The 22026-nt window shown below is 32.9% G+C and overlaps 1 protein-coding gene across 1 annotated transcript in view; it reads left to right on the plus strand.

The window, feature by feature from the left end:
• The window catches only part of LOC126883048 (pre-mRNA-splicing factor ATP-dependent RNA helicase PRP16), a 40786-nt gene extending 22444 nt beyond the window's left edge, over positions 1-18342 (plus strand). The window contains exons 5-8 of the mRNA XM_050648237.1: positions 4288-4694; positions 8435-8738; positions 12375-12803; positions 17755-18342. Of these exons, the coding sequence (XP_050504194.1) occupies positions 4288-4694; positions 8435-8738; positions 12375-12803; positions 17755-18158 (1544 nt within the window). The 3' untranslated portion in view covers positions 18159-18342. The remainder of the gene's footprint in view (positions 1-4287; positions 4695-8434; positions 8739-12374; positions 12804-17754) is intronic.
• Positions 18343-22026: the final 3684 nt, after the last annotated feature.

Consider the following 22026-nt stretch of genomic DNA (forward strand, 5'->3'; position numbering starts at 1 on the left):
ATCATTGGGAACAAAAAAATATTTTTTTAATTTTTCTCTGAAGTTAATCGTTAACTCTAAAGTTAAAGTAATCGAGTTATAAACAATTTAAAACTGATAAAAAACGAAAAATGACGATTTTTATGGTTCAAAAACACAAGTAAAAAATAATTTTTGAAATTACTAAGTACATCAATTCAAGCTCAAACCTTCTTTTATCAGGTACCTATAAGAATTTTTGGCAAGTTTTATTTTAAAACATTATTTTTTAATTGTTAATGAAGCGCATATGAGAGGACGAGCAATCGGACTGCGTTAAAAATTAAAAAACAATGTTTTAGAATAAAACAAGCCCAAATTACTTATCGGTAACTGATAAAATAAGGTTTGAAATTGAATTTAGGCACTTCGCAATTTCAAAAATACTATTTTTTATTTGTGTGTTTAAACCTTGAAAATCGTCATTTTTCGTTTTTTTTCAGTTTTAAATTGTTTATAACTAATTCGAAAATTATTAACTTTAGAGAAAAACTATGACAGACCTTTTTTGTTCTCAATGATCCAAAGAACCTAAAATAACATCTACCGGTGCCGACAAAATTGATTTTTATAATTTGTTTAAAATTTTTTCTTGAAATAAATGTAGCAATAACTCCGAAATTGTGGTATTTAGGTAGGTATAGGGAATATAACATGAAAAATAATTAGTATTTCTTAAGGACTTCAAAACACAAAAAATATACAGGGTGTTCCATTTGAAATAAGAAATTTCGTTAGATTTCCAGAAAAACGGAAGATCTGACAACAATGAATATACCACCACAATATCGGCCGGATCACAAAACCCTTAAACACTAAAATTTATAAAAATCGTACAAGCCGTTTCCGAGATAATGGAGGGTTTCCATACATAAAACTCACTCTGTATATTATTATCATACATTAAAAGTAGATTGTTTCTTTGTGCAGTATTCGTTTTTACGATTGATAGGTTGCTAACATTGCCAATCACCCTCTACATTTTATCCGGGCTTGGGACCGGCTGATATAATAATAGAACAATTGATGGAGGAAGGTAAACAACTTGGGTAAATCCAGGAAAAACCCCTGAATAAACCTTAAAAACCTTAAACTCTTGAAAACAGTTTTTCGCATAAATGATGGTTGTATTATTTGCCTGAAAATATTCTTTTTTATATATTTTTGAATATGAATTGGAGACGCATTGATTCGTTGTATCGATATAAAAAAAATATGATTAACCCCTCAAACCCCCCCCCCCCCCCCCCCCCCAAAAAACATGTTTTTTGGTTGTTTAAAGGTTTTTCGTTCAATTATTAAATGTTCTAAAGGACTGATTTACTTCAAATTATATATAACCTATTTGAAAATACCTTGATTTGATCTATTTTGAAGTCTATAAAATGGGGAAAATCACCAAAAAACCCTAAAAGAAGAAATTTTCAGATTTTTGAAGATGGTGCACCTTACAGAAAAATCTGGAAAAAAACAGAAATATATTTTTTTGGTAAAATACACAAAATAAAACAAATTAGACCTGCAGCCATCACCAAAAAAGCTACATGCTTTTTTCCACAAAAATGCAGTTTTAGGTTATGTACACTCAACCTACTGGTCTATAAAAAATAGACAAGTTTTGTAAAAACTTTAAATATGCTTGTGAATTTTTTGAAATTTTAAAATTAATTGCAATCCACCGAAAAAATGACGTTTTTGGAGGTAGGGGGAAGGGTGTTATGCTAAGATTGCACGATGTCTTAGTTTTTAACCACAAAGAACGTGAGAATTTAAAAACATTAAGACACTCGTGGGAGTGCCGACAGAAGTAAAAACTTCTGGCGAACCAAGTGCCTTCGCGTACACACTTTATCCCTTCTCCAACCTTTATAACTTCGGAATTCAACTTATAGTATATAAATTAATAATATTTCGCCGTAGCGATGACTCGAGAGCTCAATGCTTTTTCCCCATCCAAAAAGAATTGCTATAACTATATTATATACGCGTTGCTTACGTCCTATGCTATTTATGTATACATACACATAATATATATACGTACAAAATTTATTTCGGCGAAGTTATGACGGTCGCAAATTCAATGTTTTTCCCATCCAAAAAGTGCACAACATACCTAAAGAAGTTTTCACTTCACATATTTATCTTGCTCTAGTAATGATGGTCGCTAATTCAATACGTTTTCCCCATCTAAAAAGTGCACAACGTCCCTAAAGAAGTTTTTACTTCAAAAATTTATTTCACCGAAACGATGACGGTCGCTAATTCAATACTTTTTCGCATCCAAAGAGTGCACAGTCCCTAAAGAAGTAGTCACTTTAAAAATTTATTTCGCCGAAGCGATGACGATCGCGAATTTAATACTTTTTCCCCATCCAAAAAGTGCACAACGTCACTAAAGAAGTTTTCAGTTCAAAAATTTATTTTGCCAAAGCGATGACGGTCGCTAATTTAATACTTTTTACCCATCCAAAAAGTGCGCAACGTTCCTAAAGAAGTTTTCACTTCAAAAATTAATTTCGCCGAAGCGATGACGGTCGCTAATTCAATACTTTTCCTATCCAAAAAGTGCACAAGGTCCCTAAAGAAGTCTTCAAAAATTTATATCGCCGAAGCGATGACGGTCGCTAATTTAATACTTTTCCCCATCCAAAAAGTGCACAACGTCCCTAAAGAAGTTTTCACTTCAAAAATTTATTTTGCCGAAGCGATGACGGTCGCTAATTTAATACTTTTTACCCATCCAAAAAGTGCACAACGTCCCTAAAGAAGTTTTCACTTCAAAAAAATGAATTAAGGAAGTGACTGCATGTTGCTTATCTTAACGGGGGTACCCTTTATATTAACAAAGGACCCCGCAGAAACCTTATGGGAAATGGCTCTCTGTCAAATGCTCTGAAACTTTGGGTTCTGGTAGTCCCTGATGTGTAGAACAAAAGACTCAAGGGGTGCGTAGCTCCAAAAAATCATGGTTTTAAGATATAAGCCTCTGAAGTTATAGGTACAGTGAGGACGTTTGAGTTGGAATAAATTCATTTTCTCGAGAATGGGCGACTCTGGAGATAAATTACGAATCAGGTCGGTGTTTATTTTTAAATTATAATCTTTTGGCATATATATCATACTAGTGACGTCATCCGTCTGGGAGTGATGACGCAATCGATGATTTTTTTTAAATAAGAATACTGCCCTACTAAGCGAAAAGGGGGTATCTACATTTTATAAAAAAATGAGGTTCTACTGTTTAGTCATTAAATACACCTTCATATATGCTCCAAACCCACATAGAAACTGTGAAACTATATACCTCATAATGAATTGGACCATACAGTAATAGAAAAATATATAGAATCTTTGAACTCATTCACATATGAGACAATATATAAATGAGTATCCGAAAAATAAAAATTGCAGATACCCCCTATTCGCTTAGTAGGGCAGAATAGGGGTCGTGTGATAACCCATTTGAAAGGTTATTCAATTCTCAGGGTGCCCAAAAATTTGAAAAATACAGGGAGACAAAAAGAAGAATGTATATAATTTTTATTTAATTCGAAATACATTTTACTGCTGTCAGAAAACAGAAAAAAGTGTTTATTTGATGAATATTGTTTTTCGCTTAAATTCAATATTACAGCTGACACCCACCTGCCTGTTAGCAGTTTGAACATCTAATCTAAGCGAAAAGCAATGTTTATTTTTCAAATTAACATTTTTTTCTGTTTTATGACAGCAGTAAAATGTATTTCGAATTAAATAAATTATATACATTCTTCTTTTTGTCTCAATTAATTTAATTCAAAAAAATTTTTGGGCACCCTGTATAAATAATTATGTTAATGTTTATATTAGTGAATACTAAATTGAATAACCTTTCAAATGAGCTATCACACGACCCCTATTCTTATTTTAAAAAATCATCGATTGCGTCATCACGCCCAAATGGATGACGTCACTAGCATGATATATATGCCAAAAAATTATAATGTAAAAATAAAAATCGACCTGATTCGTAATTTATCTCCAGAGTCGCCCATTTTCGAGGAAATTAATTTATTCCAACTCAAACGTTCTCACTGTACCTATAACTTCAGAGGCTTATATCTTAAAACCATGATTTTTTGGAGCTACGTGCCCAATGAGTCTTTTGTTCTACACATCAAGGACTACCAGAACCCAACGTTTCAGAGCATTTGACAGAGAGCCATTTCCCATGTTTTTTCTTTGAAATTTTTTTTTTATTTATTTCTTAATTTTCGTTTGGTTTCACAGGTCGTACCTTTCCTGTAGAAACATTATTTAGTAAGAATCCTGTAGAAGACTACGTAGACGCTGCCGTGAAACAAGCTTTACAAATCCACCTTCAACCCCCTTCAGGAGATATTCTCATATTCATGCCGGGTCAAGAGGATATCGAAGTATCGTGTGAAGTCCTTGCCGAAAGGCTGGCAGAAATAGACAATGCTCCGGAATTATCTATTTTACCGATTTATTCTCAGTTGCCATCTGATTTACAGGCTAAAATTTTCCAAAAGTCCGCAGAAGGAAATAGGAAGTGTGTAGTCGCCACTAATATAGCAGAAACGTCTCTTACCGTTGACGGAATTATTTTCGTTATCGATTCTGGATATTGCAAACTTAAGGTGTATAATCCTCGTATTGGTATGGATGCTTTACAGGTACGTTTATATTATGGAGTTAGTTAAGTGTAAAAATGTCATCATCATCAAACCATCTTAACTTCATCTTGGCCTCAATAATTGTTAACCTGCTTTGCATAAAGCCTTCTATCAATTACAGTATCCGTCTCTCACTTACACTATCCCATGTTTTCATCTAGAGCAAATTTTAACAAAAGGGTGCTCTGCACAAGAGATTTGAAGTTAGAGCTAAGAGTTAGGTTGGCTAGGTGCTACGTTTTCTCGACTTTGTTTTATGGAATGGAAAAAACTGGAATCATTCGAGTTGTGGATGTATAGAAGAATTCTGAAAATATCATGGACAGAACGTCACAAACAAAAAGGTTCTGAGAAAGAGGAATAAAGAAATGGAAGTCTTAAATCCAGTCAAAACCATTACATTGGAATATCTCCGACATGTGTAGAGAGATACAACTTGCTCCAACTCATTATTCAGGGAAAGATCCAAAGAAAAAGAAGCATAGGGAGACGTAGAATATCATTTCTGCGCAACCTGAGAATGGTACGGAGAATGGATCAAATGAACTTTTCAGAGCAGTCGTCTCTAAAGTCCGAATAGCTATGATGATTGCCGGCCTCCGTCGCGGAGATGACACTTGAAGAAGAAGATATTTTCGTGGCGTGTGACTAAGCAGTTTTATGACACTTTATTTTGTACATTGCTGTATATGTCCCTTATGTTTGTAAACATCTACTAATATACTAATTCTCCATTCGACTGGCATTTGTTAAACTTCCATAATTCTATTAAATAAATCTGTTAGCCAACTTGTTCCTTTCCAACTTTCAAACCAATAGAAATACTTTATAGTGTTTTAACTGTTTAGCTTTAACCATACATTATTTCTTTAACCCTACAAATCTTAAAATAGAGTTTAATAATATGAAACTATAGCTCAAGTTCGTTTTATTGAAAAACGAATCATACGAAAAGACATCGAAATACAAAACCTCCGCATCGTCTTAACCCTGGAAGCTCATACTTGGGTGTGAGATACCCATCGAGACACTTAACTGAACTCAATCGCATTTCAATGGTAATGCCGCTTCATGCAAATTTAGTCTGTAGTCTACCAAGGACGTGTGTGTAGTTGCGGTCTCATTTGAGCAATATTTCCAATCACGAAAATTTATTGAATACTGGCTGGGGTATGTGTATGTAGCACCCATGTGTGAGGTTTGCGATCAAGTGTGCCTTCAAGTTAAAGACCTACCAACACAACATCCCACAAGATTATTAATGCAGCTAGGTGTTATATCTTCAAAGAAAGAGATAAATAATATGTATACTGGGCTAGCCATAAAGCATTCTGCATGGAGCATAAAGCTAAACTGTGTTAAGAATGTAGTCACCATAATGAGTGAAATTGAAATACCTGGCTAAAAATGAATATGAGCTCTATAATCAAAAGGTGTTACCTTTTAGTTAGAAAGACCATTTTGTTGTTAAACTAAGTTTAAATATATTGAATTATGTTTCTGGTTTTTTAGAAAATATTGTTTAATTATTTTTATGTATTTTTTCTTTTGTATTACTACAATTAACAGAGAGAAAATAAAATGAATGATTTAATCCTTCTTGTGTATTCAATAGTGATTAGACAGTCTCTGGAAATCATAAAATGTTTACTTTTTTTTATTTCTTCACAAAAAATGATTGGGTATCTGATATTCATGTGTGAGGATTATGTTAAAAAAATAGGTGTGATCTTCCAGGGTTAATAAACTACATCAAGATTCCATTCAATAACCCACTAACTGCAGTACCCTCTTTCGCTACCCGCAAGGGAATAGTTATTTATGAAACAGTTCGTGAAGTATGCTTTTTGCGAACGCACGCGATATTTAGAACACGAGCGACAGCGGAGCGAGTGCTATACATCGCGTAAGTTCGCAAAAAGTACTTCACGCACAGTTTCATACAATATTGTATCTTCGATAAACAAATAAAAAAACTGTAACTCTTCGTCACTGGAATTCATTTCTATTCTACAATTTATAGAACTTTGACATTTAAAAATTCTAACTTCTTTCAAACCACAAAACTGTCAAAACTGTTGTTGTAATTTATTGCTCAAATGTCATCACCATGACAACGCGAGTTAAGGATATTTGATTATAACGACAGAGATAGTTATACAGTGCATGTCTATTCTTAATTCAGATATACTTTCCACTTTACCTCACATTTGCAGTGTACGTCAACTTAACAAGAAAGTTAGGTTATGTAGAGATGTTGGTGGTGGACATAAATATACAGCATATTGTTTTATTTTATTTATTATTGTTTTGTTAATTCTTTTTATTTTTGATTAAAGTTCTGTGTTAAAGGTTTTGACTGAATTTTTATGTTTTATAATGTTAATCAAAATGAATTGATAAACCAATGATATAAATTCAGATTAAAACAAGACATACGTAATTTTTTGCACGGCTAGCTTTGATCCCAATAATTGTGGATCGCTCGTTATGAAAGTGTGCGAAAAAGTAAACCCCATTTAAAATACATTGTTACTTCACGCACACTTTAAATCCTTCACGCACTGCTACCTATAATGACAGTTTTCACAAACTAAAAACGTATGCATAATATGAGATAGAGTAGATAAAAGTCTTTTTTCGCGACGGAAATTCATTTTTTGTGGGATTTATGGCTTTGGTGAGAACTAATATCCAGACTATGTTGAATTGAATAATTAAATGAAGTTCATTACCTATGTAATGAGTTCTTTACTTTATTTTATTTTTAACACGTATTTTAATTGAAAAAACTTAATGTATTATAAATATTTATTTATTTTCAATAAAACTTAATTTATATATCTCCCGAGTAACAATATAGAATCAATATATATCTCAGACTGACTTTACAAAGTTCCCGGATTTATATAGTATTTCCCGTTAGCTAGTCTTCTCATAAATTCTCCAGAACATATGGAAGTAAATAGAAGGGTTTTGAATACCAGACAGCAGGTAGACAACTGTTGTTGATTAAAAATAGAATTAGAGAATTATCTCGTCTATTCGTCAGCAGGTATATAGTTTTTTCTGCCATTTGGGACTGGTTTTAGGTGGTAGGGGTGACCGGTGTAACAATTAGATATGTTTGGGATGTCTTGAATTGAGAAGTCAATTCGCGGAAACAAGGCAACCCTGAAATTACTTACATTATACAGGGTGTAACAAAAATACAGGTCATAAATCAAATCACATATTGAACCTAACTTACCTTAGTACAAATGTGCACATAAAAAAAGTTACAACCCTTTGAAGTTACAATATGAAAATCGATTTTTTCCGTTATATCGAAAACCATTAGATATTTTTTATTGAAAATGGACATGTGGCAATTCTTATGGCAGGAACATCTTAAAAAAAATAAAAGTGAAATTTGTGTACCTCATAAACATTTTATGTGGGTTTTCTTCCCTTAAACCCAGTCTTAAGTTTGTAGAATATTATTTTCATAAGAATGCCACATGTCCATTTTCAATAAAAAAATCTCTAATAGTTTTTAATATACATATTGGAAAAAAATCTATTTTCATTTTGCAACTTCAAAGGGCTGTAACTTTTTTTATGTGCACATTTGTACTAAGGTAAGTTAGGTTCAATCGAACAATTTGTGATCCCAGAATATGCGATTTAATTTATGAACTGCCTTTTTGTTACACTCTGTATATTCAATCAATTTTTGTTACATAATATATTTATTTTAGATTTATCCAATCAGTCAAGCAAATGCCAACCAACGTTCGGGAAGAGCAGGCCGTACGGGACCTGGACAAGCCTTTCGGTTATATACAGAGAGGCAATATAAAGACGAGCTGTTAATTACAACAGTTCCAGAAATTCAACGGACGAACTTAGCCAATACTGTATTATTATTAAAATCTTTAGGCGTCCAGGATCTCCTACAGTTTCATTTTATGGACCCGCCACCACAAGACAACATTTTGAATTCTTTGTATCAGTTATGGATATTAGGAGCCCTTGATCACACCGGAGTTTTGACGAAATTAGGTACATAATATAATAAAATGGACGTTATGCCATTTTATAAGGTTATTAAGAGCTTAATTAGAATAGAAATATACTTATTGTCACTGAAAATTGTACAATTTTATGGACAACGCTTAAAAAGAGTAAGAAATTACCAATATTAAAAAATAAAAGGTAAAAAATAAATAAAACAAAACAATATATTGCAAAATTTAAATAAATTGCATAATACCACCTAGGAAGTAATAAGTTTAGGCTGCTGCCGTTGATACCCAAATATAGATAAAACTACTTTAGTTACTTGTACCAAAGAATACTCCATCCAACATAAAGGTACTGTAATTTTTTAGTTATTCATTAAGGTACTAGTACCTACACTTTAGAAGACCAAAAAGAAGCATTTTTTCAAGATATTTTTTTCTCAGAAACTTTATTAAAAATGAACATAAAACTTTTTACATATTAATATCTAACTTTTACAGAATACAAAAAATATATCTTTTTTTATTTATGGATGTCCAATACCAAATATTCAGAATTAATATCCGATATTGAATAGTATATTTTTATCACCCCGTACATCACACGAACAAATTTGTTATCATATTTAAACATGTGCGGGATATTTCTTTTGTTTAATTGTTGCAATTTATAAACAATATTTTGGCAATGGACATTTAATTTAGCTGACTAAGTAAAACCTTTGTTCTTTTGTCGTGTGGGCTATGACCCAACATTCGACATTTTAGAATCATTCTCAAGAATCACTTCAACCAGGCCAGAAGTGCCTTTAACTTCATTCACTAGAATCAATATGTAGCATCAAATAGAGTCTTCAACTAATTCGCGTACAAGCAACATACCAGTACATCAAACGGTCTCTCGGGGTTGTAGAGTTTACTACCCTGGTGTCAGTCGATATCAATAAAATTGCTAAGTGCTATTGATGTTTCAATGAACTGAAGATCATTCTCCACTAAGCCCGAAGATTAGACAATGGACGTACATTATTATTGTAGAGGGCGCCAAAGTCGAGGCCTCGAAAAAAAGTAATTCCGATGGCGGACAGTTAATCTCAGGATTGGCATCTCTGAAACAAAAAAATCGAATTGCATTTGAAAAAGGAAGGTTTCTTACGTAACTATTTACCACCGTTAGTGAAAAATTCCGCAAAAAAAAGATTTTACGGAAATTTGAAGAAATTTTATGAAAAAATCGCCCGTTTTTCTTCAGTTTTTCATAGTTAAAATAGTTATTTTCCTAACTAGTGCGGAAAGTGATACTTTCACGCACGAGACTGCCGTTGAACCGAACGACGCGATAGCGGAGTTCGGGCAAGCAGTCGAGTGCGGAGAAGACACTTTCCGCATGAGTTAGGAACAATATTTTTTCTAGAGCCGTACGTTTGGAAAAAAGCCACAAAAAATAGAGGTATACCCTATTCCACGAACATACGACTGTTGTGGATTATCTTGACAACGAATATTTTACTGTCCTGAATTATGAAGAACGAAAGTAAATTGAAAAATACTTTGTTGTTTATTGGAACAATTATTAAAGCCATTTACTTTCGCACTTCTTATGTTGCACACTAAAATATTCGTTGTCGCGATAATCCAAGACAGTTGTGTACTCGTGGAATAGCCCATATATCAATTTTTATTTAGAAGTGAAAATGCAAACAATTAATTCCTTGACAAGGTTGTCAAAACCAAACTTTCAATATAATGGGTTACCACGACGACGATATTGGTTTCCATGACGACCATTCAAAACCATTGTAATTGTCTACTGATCTGACTTTTAAATATCATGTCAAAATAATTTTATTTCATCGAATTATCGCGCTAATTTCATTAAAACATGAACACAATAAGATAAATTTGAAATAAATTACTAAATAATACCTAAATATTAAAAATCCACAAGGAAAAATTTCCTGTAGCTGGCTGTATACCATTAATTACAAGTAAAATTTAATAAAAAATTTTTGGCTTAGTAAAAGGTATATTAGTTTAAAAAGCCCCTATAGGGCTACAAACATAGAAACAAAACGTTTTCGCTCTGTAACAAGAGCATCATCAGTGTTACAAGAACATGGTGAGCCAACCAAAAAATACAAAGGTCAAAGCCTTTCAAAAACAGACTAAAAGTCTTACATAGATGCCAACATGGCAAAATCCAAAGGATGGATAAAATTCCTAGGGCCGTAGGGCCTTGCCTCTTGTTACAGAGCGAAAACGTTTTGTTTCTATGTTTGTAGCCCTATAGGGGCTTTGTTTTGTTACAAAAAAGAGTTGCAAAAAGAGTTGTTACATTATATTGGTTGTGGAATTGATTAATTTTTATTTTTACGTTACATAAATATCGGTAAGTAGGCATCCATATAATAAATAATATACATACATATATGTATATAGTCTTTTGAGTCCCTTTTACTTTTCAATATCGGGACTGACACGTTGTTGACCATTGTTTCTTGTTATATGCTAATCTGCTTGCTTTTGCTATTGTTTTTGCCTTCCTTTGAATGATTTTCCCGACTGCTGTATCCCATCATTCTCTAGGTCTTCCTCTTTTTATTGTCTTTTGTATTCTGGCTTCTTATATTTTCTTCATTGGTATCTACTCGTATGTTGTCCTTCATTCTTTTCAGGTGTCCCCACCAACTCTGCTGATTTTCTTCAATATACAGGTCAATTACTGATTTCGTCTTAAGGTTTGTCCGTATATCTGTGTTTCTAATTTTGTCGCTCATTATCACTCCTCTAACTCTTCGTAAAAGAGTGATTTCCAAAAAAATTAATTTAATTAACTATATTATTGTATTTTTGACAAATGGCATGACAAAAATTAATAAACAAAAATAATTAAGAAATACACTACTTCAATGTTTTGAAGAAGTCTCAACTATGAGTGTGAATTTTTTGAAATTTTTAAATCGATTGCATCCAACCTAAAAAAACGAAAAAATGACGCTTTTGGCGTTGGCAGGAGGAGGAAGGGGTTGGGGGGTTAAAATTGAGCCAAGTCGTATTTTTTAATCATATAGAACATAAAACAATGAAAAAAAATTGAATCCTGGAAATAAGGTCATTTTGCCTATCTTAGCGGGAGACACCTTTTGTATATTCTTGTATAATAGAGGGCCAAATTTTTTTTTGCCGGGGGCGCTCAAAACCCTAGAACCGGCCCTGGGTAGGCACCTAATTGCTATGCTTATGGGCTAATCCGGTCCGTTCTCAGATGTGACTTTCATCCCTGTCAGGCTACTGTCAAGAAACTATTCAAAATAATTGTTTTTTTTTTCGATACAAAAAATACATTAGTTAATAGTATTATTACTCTGTTTTAAAATAACTTTATTCAAAGACCAAGAATAGTACAATACATTAAAACTTTTACAACGTTAACAAAATGACAACTATAAACGTCAAAATTAGATCAGCTAGATTTAATACAGCTGATCTATTATTTGTCAACTTTCTATAGTAATGTTCAGTTTTTAGACATTTTCTGACTTTCTAAACGTCACTTGACATAATAAACATTGCAACAAGTGAAGGGTCCAGGACTGTAATAGCTCAATGTTTCTATGTGTCTAGTATGGTGGCTCTTACTGTATATCAAAAATAGTAACATTCGATTTATTTCTAGGGAGACAAATGGCAGAATTCCCTCTGGATCCCCCGCAATGCCAGATGTTGATCGTTTCGTCACAAATGGGTTGTACAGCCGAGATACTTATTGTAGTTTCCATGTTATCAGTACCGTCGATATTTTACCGTCCTAAAGGGAGAGAAGAAGAAGCAGATAGCGTTAGAGAAAAATTTCAAGTACCTGAAAGCGATCACTTAACTTTCCTCAATGTCTACAATCAATGGAAGCAAAATAATTATTCCTCGCACTGGTGCAATGAACATTTCATTCACGTAAAAGCGATGCGGAAAGTGAGAGAAGTGAGACAACAGTTAAAAGATATAGTAATTCAGCAAAAGCTAGAGATGACGTCTTGTGGATCTGATTGGGATGTTGTTAGGAAATGTATCTGCTCAGCGTATTTCCACCAAGCTGCTAGATTAAAAGGTAAGTGATATTGTTCAATACCACAAATCGACGTTCTATCTCTCTCTAGTTCCATCCCTCATTGGTGGGGAGTAGTGTAAGATTGCTGACTGGCCGGGTCAGCGCATCTTCTTTCTTGCTCATTCTCGAGATAAACTATGTACTAGTTCCTTCCATTCTCTTCTATTTCTTGCCCTGTTTTTGATTTCACCCCATCTTAGTCAAATTTTCTTTTCCAGCTGTTTTCTAGTTTTCCTCTCTTTCTTGTACTCTCTGGTTGGTACTCAAGTGCTTGTCTCGCTATGTTGCTTTAATCGTTCCTCAAAGTATGGCCAGTTCATTTCCATTTTTTTTCTTGACTGTAGAATGTAGATGTAGAATTACCTCTTTAAAGTTTATAACACTTATTTAGAAATCCCCTGTATGTGATATGTACGGTATGCGGCAAAATAAACAGTACTGAAATTCGCATGCCTCAAGTTTGTATGTGTCAGACGCCGAAACGTAAAAGATGCCAATCGATGATTTTTTTAAATAAGAATAGGGGTCGTGTGATAGCTAATTTAAAAGGTTATACAATTATCTATTCACTAATACAAACATTAACATAATTATTTATACAGGGTGCCCGAAAACTTTTTTTAATTAAATTAATTGAGACAAAAAGAAGAATGTATATAATGTCTTTTATTCGAAATACATTCTACTGCTGTCAAAAAACAGAAAAAAATGTTAATTTGAAAAATAAGCATTGCTTTTCGCTTAAATTAAATCTTCAAACTGCTAAGAGGCAGGAGGGTGTCAGCTTTAATATTTAATATAATAAAAACAATATTTATTTATGAAATAAACATTTTTTCCTGTTTTTGGACAACAGTAAAATGTATTTCGAATTAAATAAATTATATAAATTCTTCTTTTTGTCTCAATTAATTTAATTAAAAAAAATTTTTGGGCACCCTGTATAAATAATTATGTTAATGTTTATATTAGTGAATAGAGAATTGAATAACCTTTTAAATGAGCTATCACACGACCCCTATTCTCATTAAAAAAAAACATCGATTGCGTCATCATGCCCAGATGGATCACGTCACTAGTGGGATATATATGACAAAAAATTATAATTTAAAAATAAAAATCGACCCGATTCGTAATTTATCTCCAGAGTCGCCCAATCTCGAGAAAATGAATTTATTCCAACTCAAACGTCCTCACTGTACCTATAACTTCAGGGGCTTATATGTTAAAACCATGATTTTTTGGAGGTACGCGCCCATTGAGTCTTTTGTTCTACACATCAAGGGACTACCAAAACCCAAAGTTTCTGAGCATTTGGCAGAGAGCCATTTCCCATAAGGTTTCTGCGGGGTCCTTTGTCGGTATCTAAATATAATTTTTTACTAGTTTCTACCAGAGGGCAGCATTATTAAAATAAAAGTATCAGATAAGTATCGATATAAAAACGTAAAACTTGAATACTACCTGTATATTATTTTTTCTACGATCGTTTATTCGCTGTTTTTTCATAGATGATAGCACCCATTACTGTACCCGTGAGTAATATTTCATTACTCACGGGCTGAAGTTATTCACGGGTCATTACTCACGGGCTGAAGTTAGATTCAAGTGGCGCATGCCAATATCAATCGTATATAAACTGCAAATAAAATTACTTAAACTGGTTTATTTAATACAATAATTGTTGTAATTTATATCAATAATTAACTTTGAAAAATTTTTAAAGGAATTTTAACTGTAACAATGTCAGTATATTTTTTACGTTTATATCTTGTTTAGGTACTAAAAATTTTGACGTTTATCATTTATTTTAGTGACAGTGACATTAGCGCATTTTGTTTGTGTTAATTATTGGAATTCATAACTAGATAATATTGTGCTTATTTTTCAAGTTATATTGTGTTAAATATGTTATAACATATTATATATAGTTATATTATTATACTATATATATTTAAATGTAAATGTACATTATAATTTTATAAAATACGTCCACAGACAAAAGCAATTTCCTATTTATTAGATTCACTGACAGTAGATACAAATTTATGCTTATATTTTTGCGAAAACGAATGGAACTTGACTTAACTATTTCTTGTTGTATTTTCACAGTAAATAATAATTTGGTAATAGTAGGCAACCAATTATTCAGCCACGTACTAGGGGTAAACAGCATTTAGGTATTTTTGTAAATTATTATAATTTAAATCTCGAGTAGTTGATAATTATATTTTTTACTAATTAAAATAAAAAAAAGGTCGTAGAAAAAGTATAGTATTCTACTCGCATGTAATGGCTATTACTCAGTCTGATGAATTACGACACTCGCCTACGGCTCGTGTTGCAAACTTCATCATCGTGAGTAATAGCCATCATTACATGCTCGTTGAATAATATACTAATATTATAAAATTTGCTAATATACATAAATTAAATTGAAAATAAGTGAAAACAAAAGGTTCGCGAATAAAATACATATACCCTATATTAGAATTAAAAAAAATTATGTTGCATACTTTTATCGCATACTTTTCATTTCGTTTTTATCAGTCACAGCCTTAAATAATATTACTAGCACTAGCAACATCTGGAAGCAATAAATATTAAACTGATAGTTCATTTATTTACTGAATACTATGTGAAACAATCCTAAAAGAACGAGTAGAAATAAAATATTGTGTTTTATTTAGTTAGTACATTGTATTTATACTTACTAAAAGAAATGTCATCGAAATCAAAGCAAAATAAGTATTAAGATCTGTATGATGCAGTTAAGAAAATGATGCATGTGAACTCCATAAAAGTGCTGTCACAGTCTTCTTCTCTTGGTGCATCGAATATCATTTCGAATATCGTTTCGATCATTCTGGCTATAATTATTTTATTAACTGATGCTTTAAATAGATTAGTTGTTCTAACAATAAAACACTGAAAACGTTTGTTTTCTATACTTCCACAAAATTTATTATAACTAAGTGACTACAGCTGTTTCGGCAGAGTGCCTTTCTCAAGTGATATAGTTTACAATGTGTTTGCCTTTTTAAGTCTTCAACTGAAGAGGTTGAGGAGTGGGGAGCTGTTTGTCTCGAGTTGGTCATTCAGAATTATATCTGTATTTTTCAGTTTATTAATTTCCATAGATTCTAAAAAAGATAGCTTAAGGCCTTTATTTTGAATATGCAGAATTTGAAACTCTTCATTGAAAGAATGATTATGATTTAGAAGGTGAAGTGCGTATGTAGAAGTGTCTGTTTTTCTATTGTTGAATGCCCTTTTGTGTTCTGCTATCCGTTTGTCAAAAATTCTGCCAGTTTGACCGATGTACGTTTTCGGACAGTCACCACAAGTTAGTTTGTACACACCACTCTGTAGTTGCTTTCTCTTTCGGTTTTAGATAGATTAGCTAATAGCTAGATTAGCTAATATAATAGGTAGATTAGCTAATATATTAAGCAAATATATTAAGAACAATAAAAACCGAAAGAGAAAGCAACTACAGAGTGGTGTGTACAAACTAACTTGTGGTGACTGTCCGAAAACGTACATCGGTCAAACTGGCAGAATTTTTGACAAACGGATAGCAGAACACAAAAGGGCATTCAACAATAGAAAAACAGACACTTCTACATACGCACTTCACCTTCTAATATATTAGCTAATATATTAAGAACAAGCTAATATTAAGATTAGCTAATATATTAAGCAAATATATTAAGAACAATAAAAACCGAAAGAGAAAGCAACTACAGAGTGGTGTGTACAAACTAACTTGTGGTGACTGTCCGAAAACGTACATCGGTCAAACTGGCAGAATTTTTGACAAACGGATAGCAGAACACAAAAGGGCATTCAACAATAGAAAAACAGACACTTCTACATACGCACTTCACCTTCTAAATCATAATCATTCTTTCAATGAAGAGTTTCAAATTCTGCATATTCAAAATAAAGGCCTTAAGCTATCTTTTTTAGAATCTATGGAAATTAATAAACTGAAAAATACAGATATAATTCTGAATGACCAACTCGAGACAAACAGCTCCCCACTCCTCAACCTCTTCAGTTGAAGACTTAAAAAGGCAAACACATTGTAAACTATATCACTTGAGAAAGGCACTCTGCCGAAACAGCTGTAGTCACTTAGTTATAATAAATTTTGTGGAAGTATAGAAAACAAACGTTTTCAGTGTTTTATTGTTAGATAAAGTGAACTTCCATCAAGTAACGGTCGAATCCATCAATTAGATTAGTTGTTGTTGTGGAGAACCATTTCCTCAGGTTCTTTAATCATGATATTCTTCTTCTCCCAATTTCTCGCTTTCCGAATATTTTGCCTTGAAGGATTACCTTCAGTAATCTGTATTTAGTGCCGTTTCTCATTATGTGTAGATATTCTAACTTTCCCCTTTTAATGGTATAATATATCACCTCTCTTTCTTTCCTCATTCTTCGCAATACGGTCTCGTTGGTTATCTTGTCCGTCCATAATATTCTTAGGATTCGTCTGTATAGCCACATCTCGAAGGCTTCAAGTTTTGTCACAGTGATCTTGTCAAAATAAAGCTAATTAGTTGTGCAGTGAAATTCGTAAATAAAGTTTGAGAGTTTAAAACTTTTTATGAATTAAAAAAATCCAAAAATGAAATAACATGAAATTAAAAAAAAATCACTAAAGGGGGGGGCTCATCAGTTGAAATTGCGACGTCGACATGAGTGGGGGGCGACTGTAAATGACGCTTTACGACGGAAGGGGAGGGGGTATTAAAAAGTCTTATTATTTTTACGACGTAGTTTATGGATTTTCCCTTAGTCTCAATTTCTTCGCATCCTTCCCTTGCTTCGTTTTCTTTGGATTCTCTGATCTTGGGGCGGTCTGGCAGCTCTTAATTTGCTGCTTATTTAGCTTTAGCCAGGGTACACCACAGTAAAATAAAGGTTTTCTTTTTTCTAGGTATTGGTGAATATGTTAACTGCAGAACAGGCATGCCATGTCACTTACATCCCACCTCAGCATTATTCGGTTTAGGTAATACTCCCGACTATGTAGTTTACCACGAGTTGGTGATGACTGCCCGTGAATACATGCAGTGCGTGACGGCGGTTGATGGGCACTGGTTGGCTGAGCTTGGCCCAATGTTCTTTTCTCTAAAAGAGACTGGAAAATCTGGACGGGCCAAGAAAAAACAAGCAGCAGAACACTTATTGGAAATGGAGAATCAGATGCAAATGGCCCAAGAGGAGATGAAAGCACGAAAAGAAGCGGCGGAGAAGAAGGTGGCAGCGATGAACAAAGGTCAAGAAATTGTTACTGCTGGGGCTACCCCGAGACGGACACCTTCGAGATTTGGTTTGTAGTAAGCAAATAGACAAAATATATATGTATGAGTTTTATCAGTATAAATTATTATTTATCAGCATAAGTTATTTTTGTTGATATAGTGTATATTTTGATGTAATTAATACAAAATATTTTTGTAAAAAGTGTCATACTCAATTTTGTTAGTGTAAAATTTTGCAAAGTAAATATAAATTTCTTAGAGACCTTTTTTCAATATTCGCCATCAATCTATTTAAACAAGACGTCTTCAAAACTACAAATTGGTCAACATGTGGTATCAACGTTAATGGCAATAAGTTAAACCACCTCAGATTCGCTGACGACATCGTGATTATAGCGGGCGGCGTTATCTAACTGCCCCACGAACTACCTGGGCCCATTAATCCCAAGTACTTGCTGCCCCATCGCCGAGAAAGTTGGGGATTAAGTCTTAATAACCGGAAAAACTTCAGTTTTAGTTCTCGTGCGAGTCGGACGTGTCAATAGCCGGTACTGACGAGTAATCTAAACGCTTTATTAATACGAATAATAAGTATCGATAATTATTCAAATAATATATAGACTAATAACTCGCGTTTTTGTTTCTATTTTTTAATCAAATGAGTGCGGACACGGGCGGTAAACCGCCCCCTGAACCTGATGGACCTCCCAATACCACCCTTAGTAGTCCAGATATTGAAATGGAATCCCCTAGCAATTTTAAAGGTTTTAGTAAGGCTGAACTCAACCAAACTGTAAGTACTTCCGATCCTATTAAATCTAACGATGACAAGCAAAAAGAAATTTTTAAGTATACCATAAATGACCGTGGCCCGTTTCATATACATATGTTGACAATAAGGATAGCGATTTTAAAGGTAAACTTAATGCATTAAAAATTGGTGACATTATTCTTACAAAATTCCCAGAATTGGATAATAACATAATTAGTATCGATACCATTGGCAGAAATAAATTAAGAATTAAATTTACCGATTCTAAAAACGCTAATTACCTTATCGACAAGAAAAACGATCCGGTTTTTGTTAAAAACAATTTGGAGGTTTATATACCTAAATTTATTATTATTAGACAAGGTGTTATACGGGATGTCTCACCGGAATTCTCCGATGAATATCTTAAAAATAAAATTAAAAAATTCGAAATAAATTCTAATTTTGAGGTAGTAAACGTTTCTAGAATAAATAGAAAAACGGTTACCGATGATAAAATAAATGATGTTCCTACTAAATCGTGTGTAGTAAGCTTTAAAACACAAGTACTTCCAAAATACGTTACTATAAATAAGGTGTTGAAAGAAATTGAACCATATCAACAAAAGGTCCTGCTTTGTTTCAACTGTTTGCAATTTGGCCACCAGGGGAAGCAATGTAGGAGTAGCCCCCGTTGTAACAATTGCCAAAAAGACCATAATACAAAAGAGTGTCAGCAAACAACATTAACTCCAAAACGTTTTAGTTGTATGGGAGACCACTTCACAACAAATCTTAAGTCACGCCCAGAATTTAAAAGACAGAAATTAATTTAAAAATGCATGACTAATAGTAATATCAATTATCATGATGCCAACAAACAAATTCCCCGCAAATCTTATGCAGACGTAACATCCAATAACATTATTAAAGATTCTGATCAACAAAATTTGCCTTCTTCTAATTACCCTCTTGTTAACCAAAGTTTAAATAGCTCTTCTGTTACCCGTCCATTTACAATTTCGGCCAATAATAATCATAATAAATATACAGTCGTCAAATCTTCTAAAGGTAGCAAAAGGCAGAGACCAAATAGTCCTGTCTTAAAACCGTCAGATCCAGAATACACATTTAACTTTAGACAATCAGGAACTAATTTTCCAATTATAAATAGTCCTTCATATAAAAATAATTTAAATTCAAATTCTCACGCGCTACAAACAGAGTCAAACTCTGATATTTTCGATATAATTTTTACTATTGTTAGCGAACTTTTTAAAAATTTTAGGGAAACTATAATAGAATAGAATAGAAATATGCTTTATTGTCACTGAAAATTTTTACAATTTTATGGACAAAGCTTACATACAGTCAAAAGAAAAATAATATCAACAAGAAATAACAAATAACAACTACAATTCAATAAAATTAGATAAATCGTCAATATACAGTAAATAAGATATAAAACCAAAGACAAAAACAATTAATTGCAAAATTTATATACATTGCAAATTGAAAATTGAACATACAACAAATAAAATACAACATTAGGAATTGACAGTTTAAGCTACTGCGTATGAAACCCAATTTTCTTAGTTATTCATTAAGAAATTCTTCTATTGAATAATATGGTCTTTCAGATAGATAGGCTTTTGTCAGTTTACGGAATTTTGGGAAAGATGTTGCAGATTTAAGTTGTAAAGGCAGATGGTTGTAAAGTTTTTTTGCGAAATATTATATAGATTTCTTTACTAACTCAGTGCATGGGATCGGTAAATAAATATCAAAGATTGAATTTCTGGTGGAGTAAAGATGATTGGGCCTTGCTGGAAAGGCATGAAGGTGTTTACGAATTAAACAAACCGTTTCTAGAATATATAAAGATGGAAGTGTTAAAATTCCGTGATTCCTGAAGTAACTTCTGCAATGTGTAGATCTTCTGAGGCCAAACAGATACCTTATTGCTCTTTTTTGCAATTTAAAAATAACATCAAATTGAGCAGCTGTACTAGAACCCCAAAAAGGAAGACCATATCGAAGATCAGACTCGAATAATGAAAAATATGTTATTTTAGAAGATGCTAAATTGAGTTCCCTTGAGACAGATCTTATTGCAAAGCAAGCTGAGGCGAGTTTCTTACTTAACGAATCGATATGAAGGGACCATTTGAGGTTGCTGTCTAAAAAAATACCAAGAAATTTTACAGAATCAACGGTACTGATCTGACTGTTATTAAGAGACAAAGGTTGAAGTGCTCTTTTATAGGATAATGCTACTGTTTTATCTACATTAAAAGAGAGTAAATTAGAGTCAGACCAGGTCTTTATCGTCAGTAGATCCGAAGTTACAGTTTCATGAAGAGATGCTATAGTTGAGTTGCTCCAAGTGATACTGGTATCATCAGCAAAAAGAAAAATTTTTTCATCGATTTTTAAATTAGTGATGTCATTTATAAAGATAAGGAACAGAAGAGGACCCAATACTGAACCTTGCGGTACTCCACATACAATGTTTTTGAGACTAGAGTCAGTATCATTTGCTCTAACTAGTTGTTTCCTATTATTCAAGTAGGATTGGAACCAATTCAAAGAAATACCTCTAATTCCATAGAAATTTAGTTTTTTAATCAAGATGTCGTGATTTACACAATCAAAAGCTTTGGCATAGTCACAGAAAACAGTGGCAGTATAAAAATTATTGTTTAGTGCTTGATAAACCTCGTGTAGTACAGAAAACATGGCATCAGTGGTACATTTATTAGTTAAAAAGCCGAATTGATTTTGAGATAAAATGTTGTTATCAACGATAAAAGACATAAGTCGAGTTTTAATGAGTCTCTCAATAATTTTGGAGAGTACCGGTAGTAAGGCAATAGGTCTATAGTTGCAGGCATTAGATTTTTCGCCACCCTTATGAAGAGGAATAGTAATGGCTGTCTTTAGACACTCTGGAAATTGACCTTTTTCGAAGGAATCATTCATTAGTGAGACGAGGATTTCCAACACATTTTCTGTGAGATTAGAGAAAATTTTTATAGATAGTCCATCAGTACTTCAGGATGATTTGCTTTTGATACTATTGATTGTTTGGGTCAGTTCAGAGTTATCGACTGGTTTTAAAAAGAATGAATTCGAGACCTTTCTTGAATTAGGGAGATAGGAAATGGGATCTTTTTGCGGCAAAATAGTTGAT

This window comes from Diabrotica virgifera, chromosome 4 (assembly GCF_917563875.1).
Source record: "Diabrotica virgifera virgifera chromosome 4, PGI_DIABVI_V3a".
In the NCBI taxonomy this organism is placed as follows: Eukaryota; Metazoa; Arthropoda; class Insecta; order Coleoptera; family Chrysomelidae; genus Diabrotica; species Diabrotica virgifera.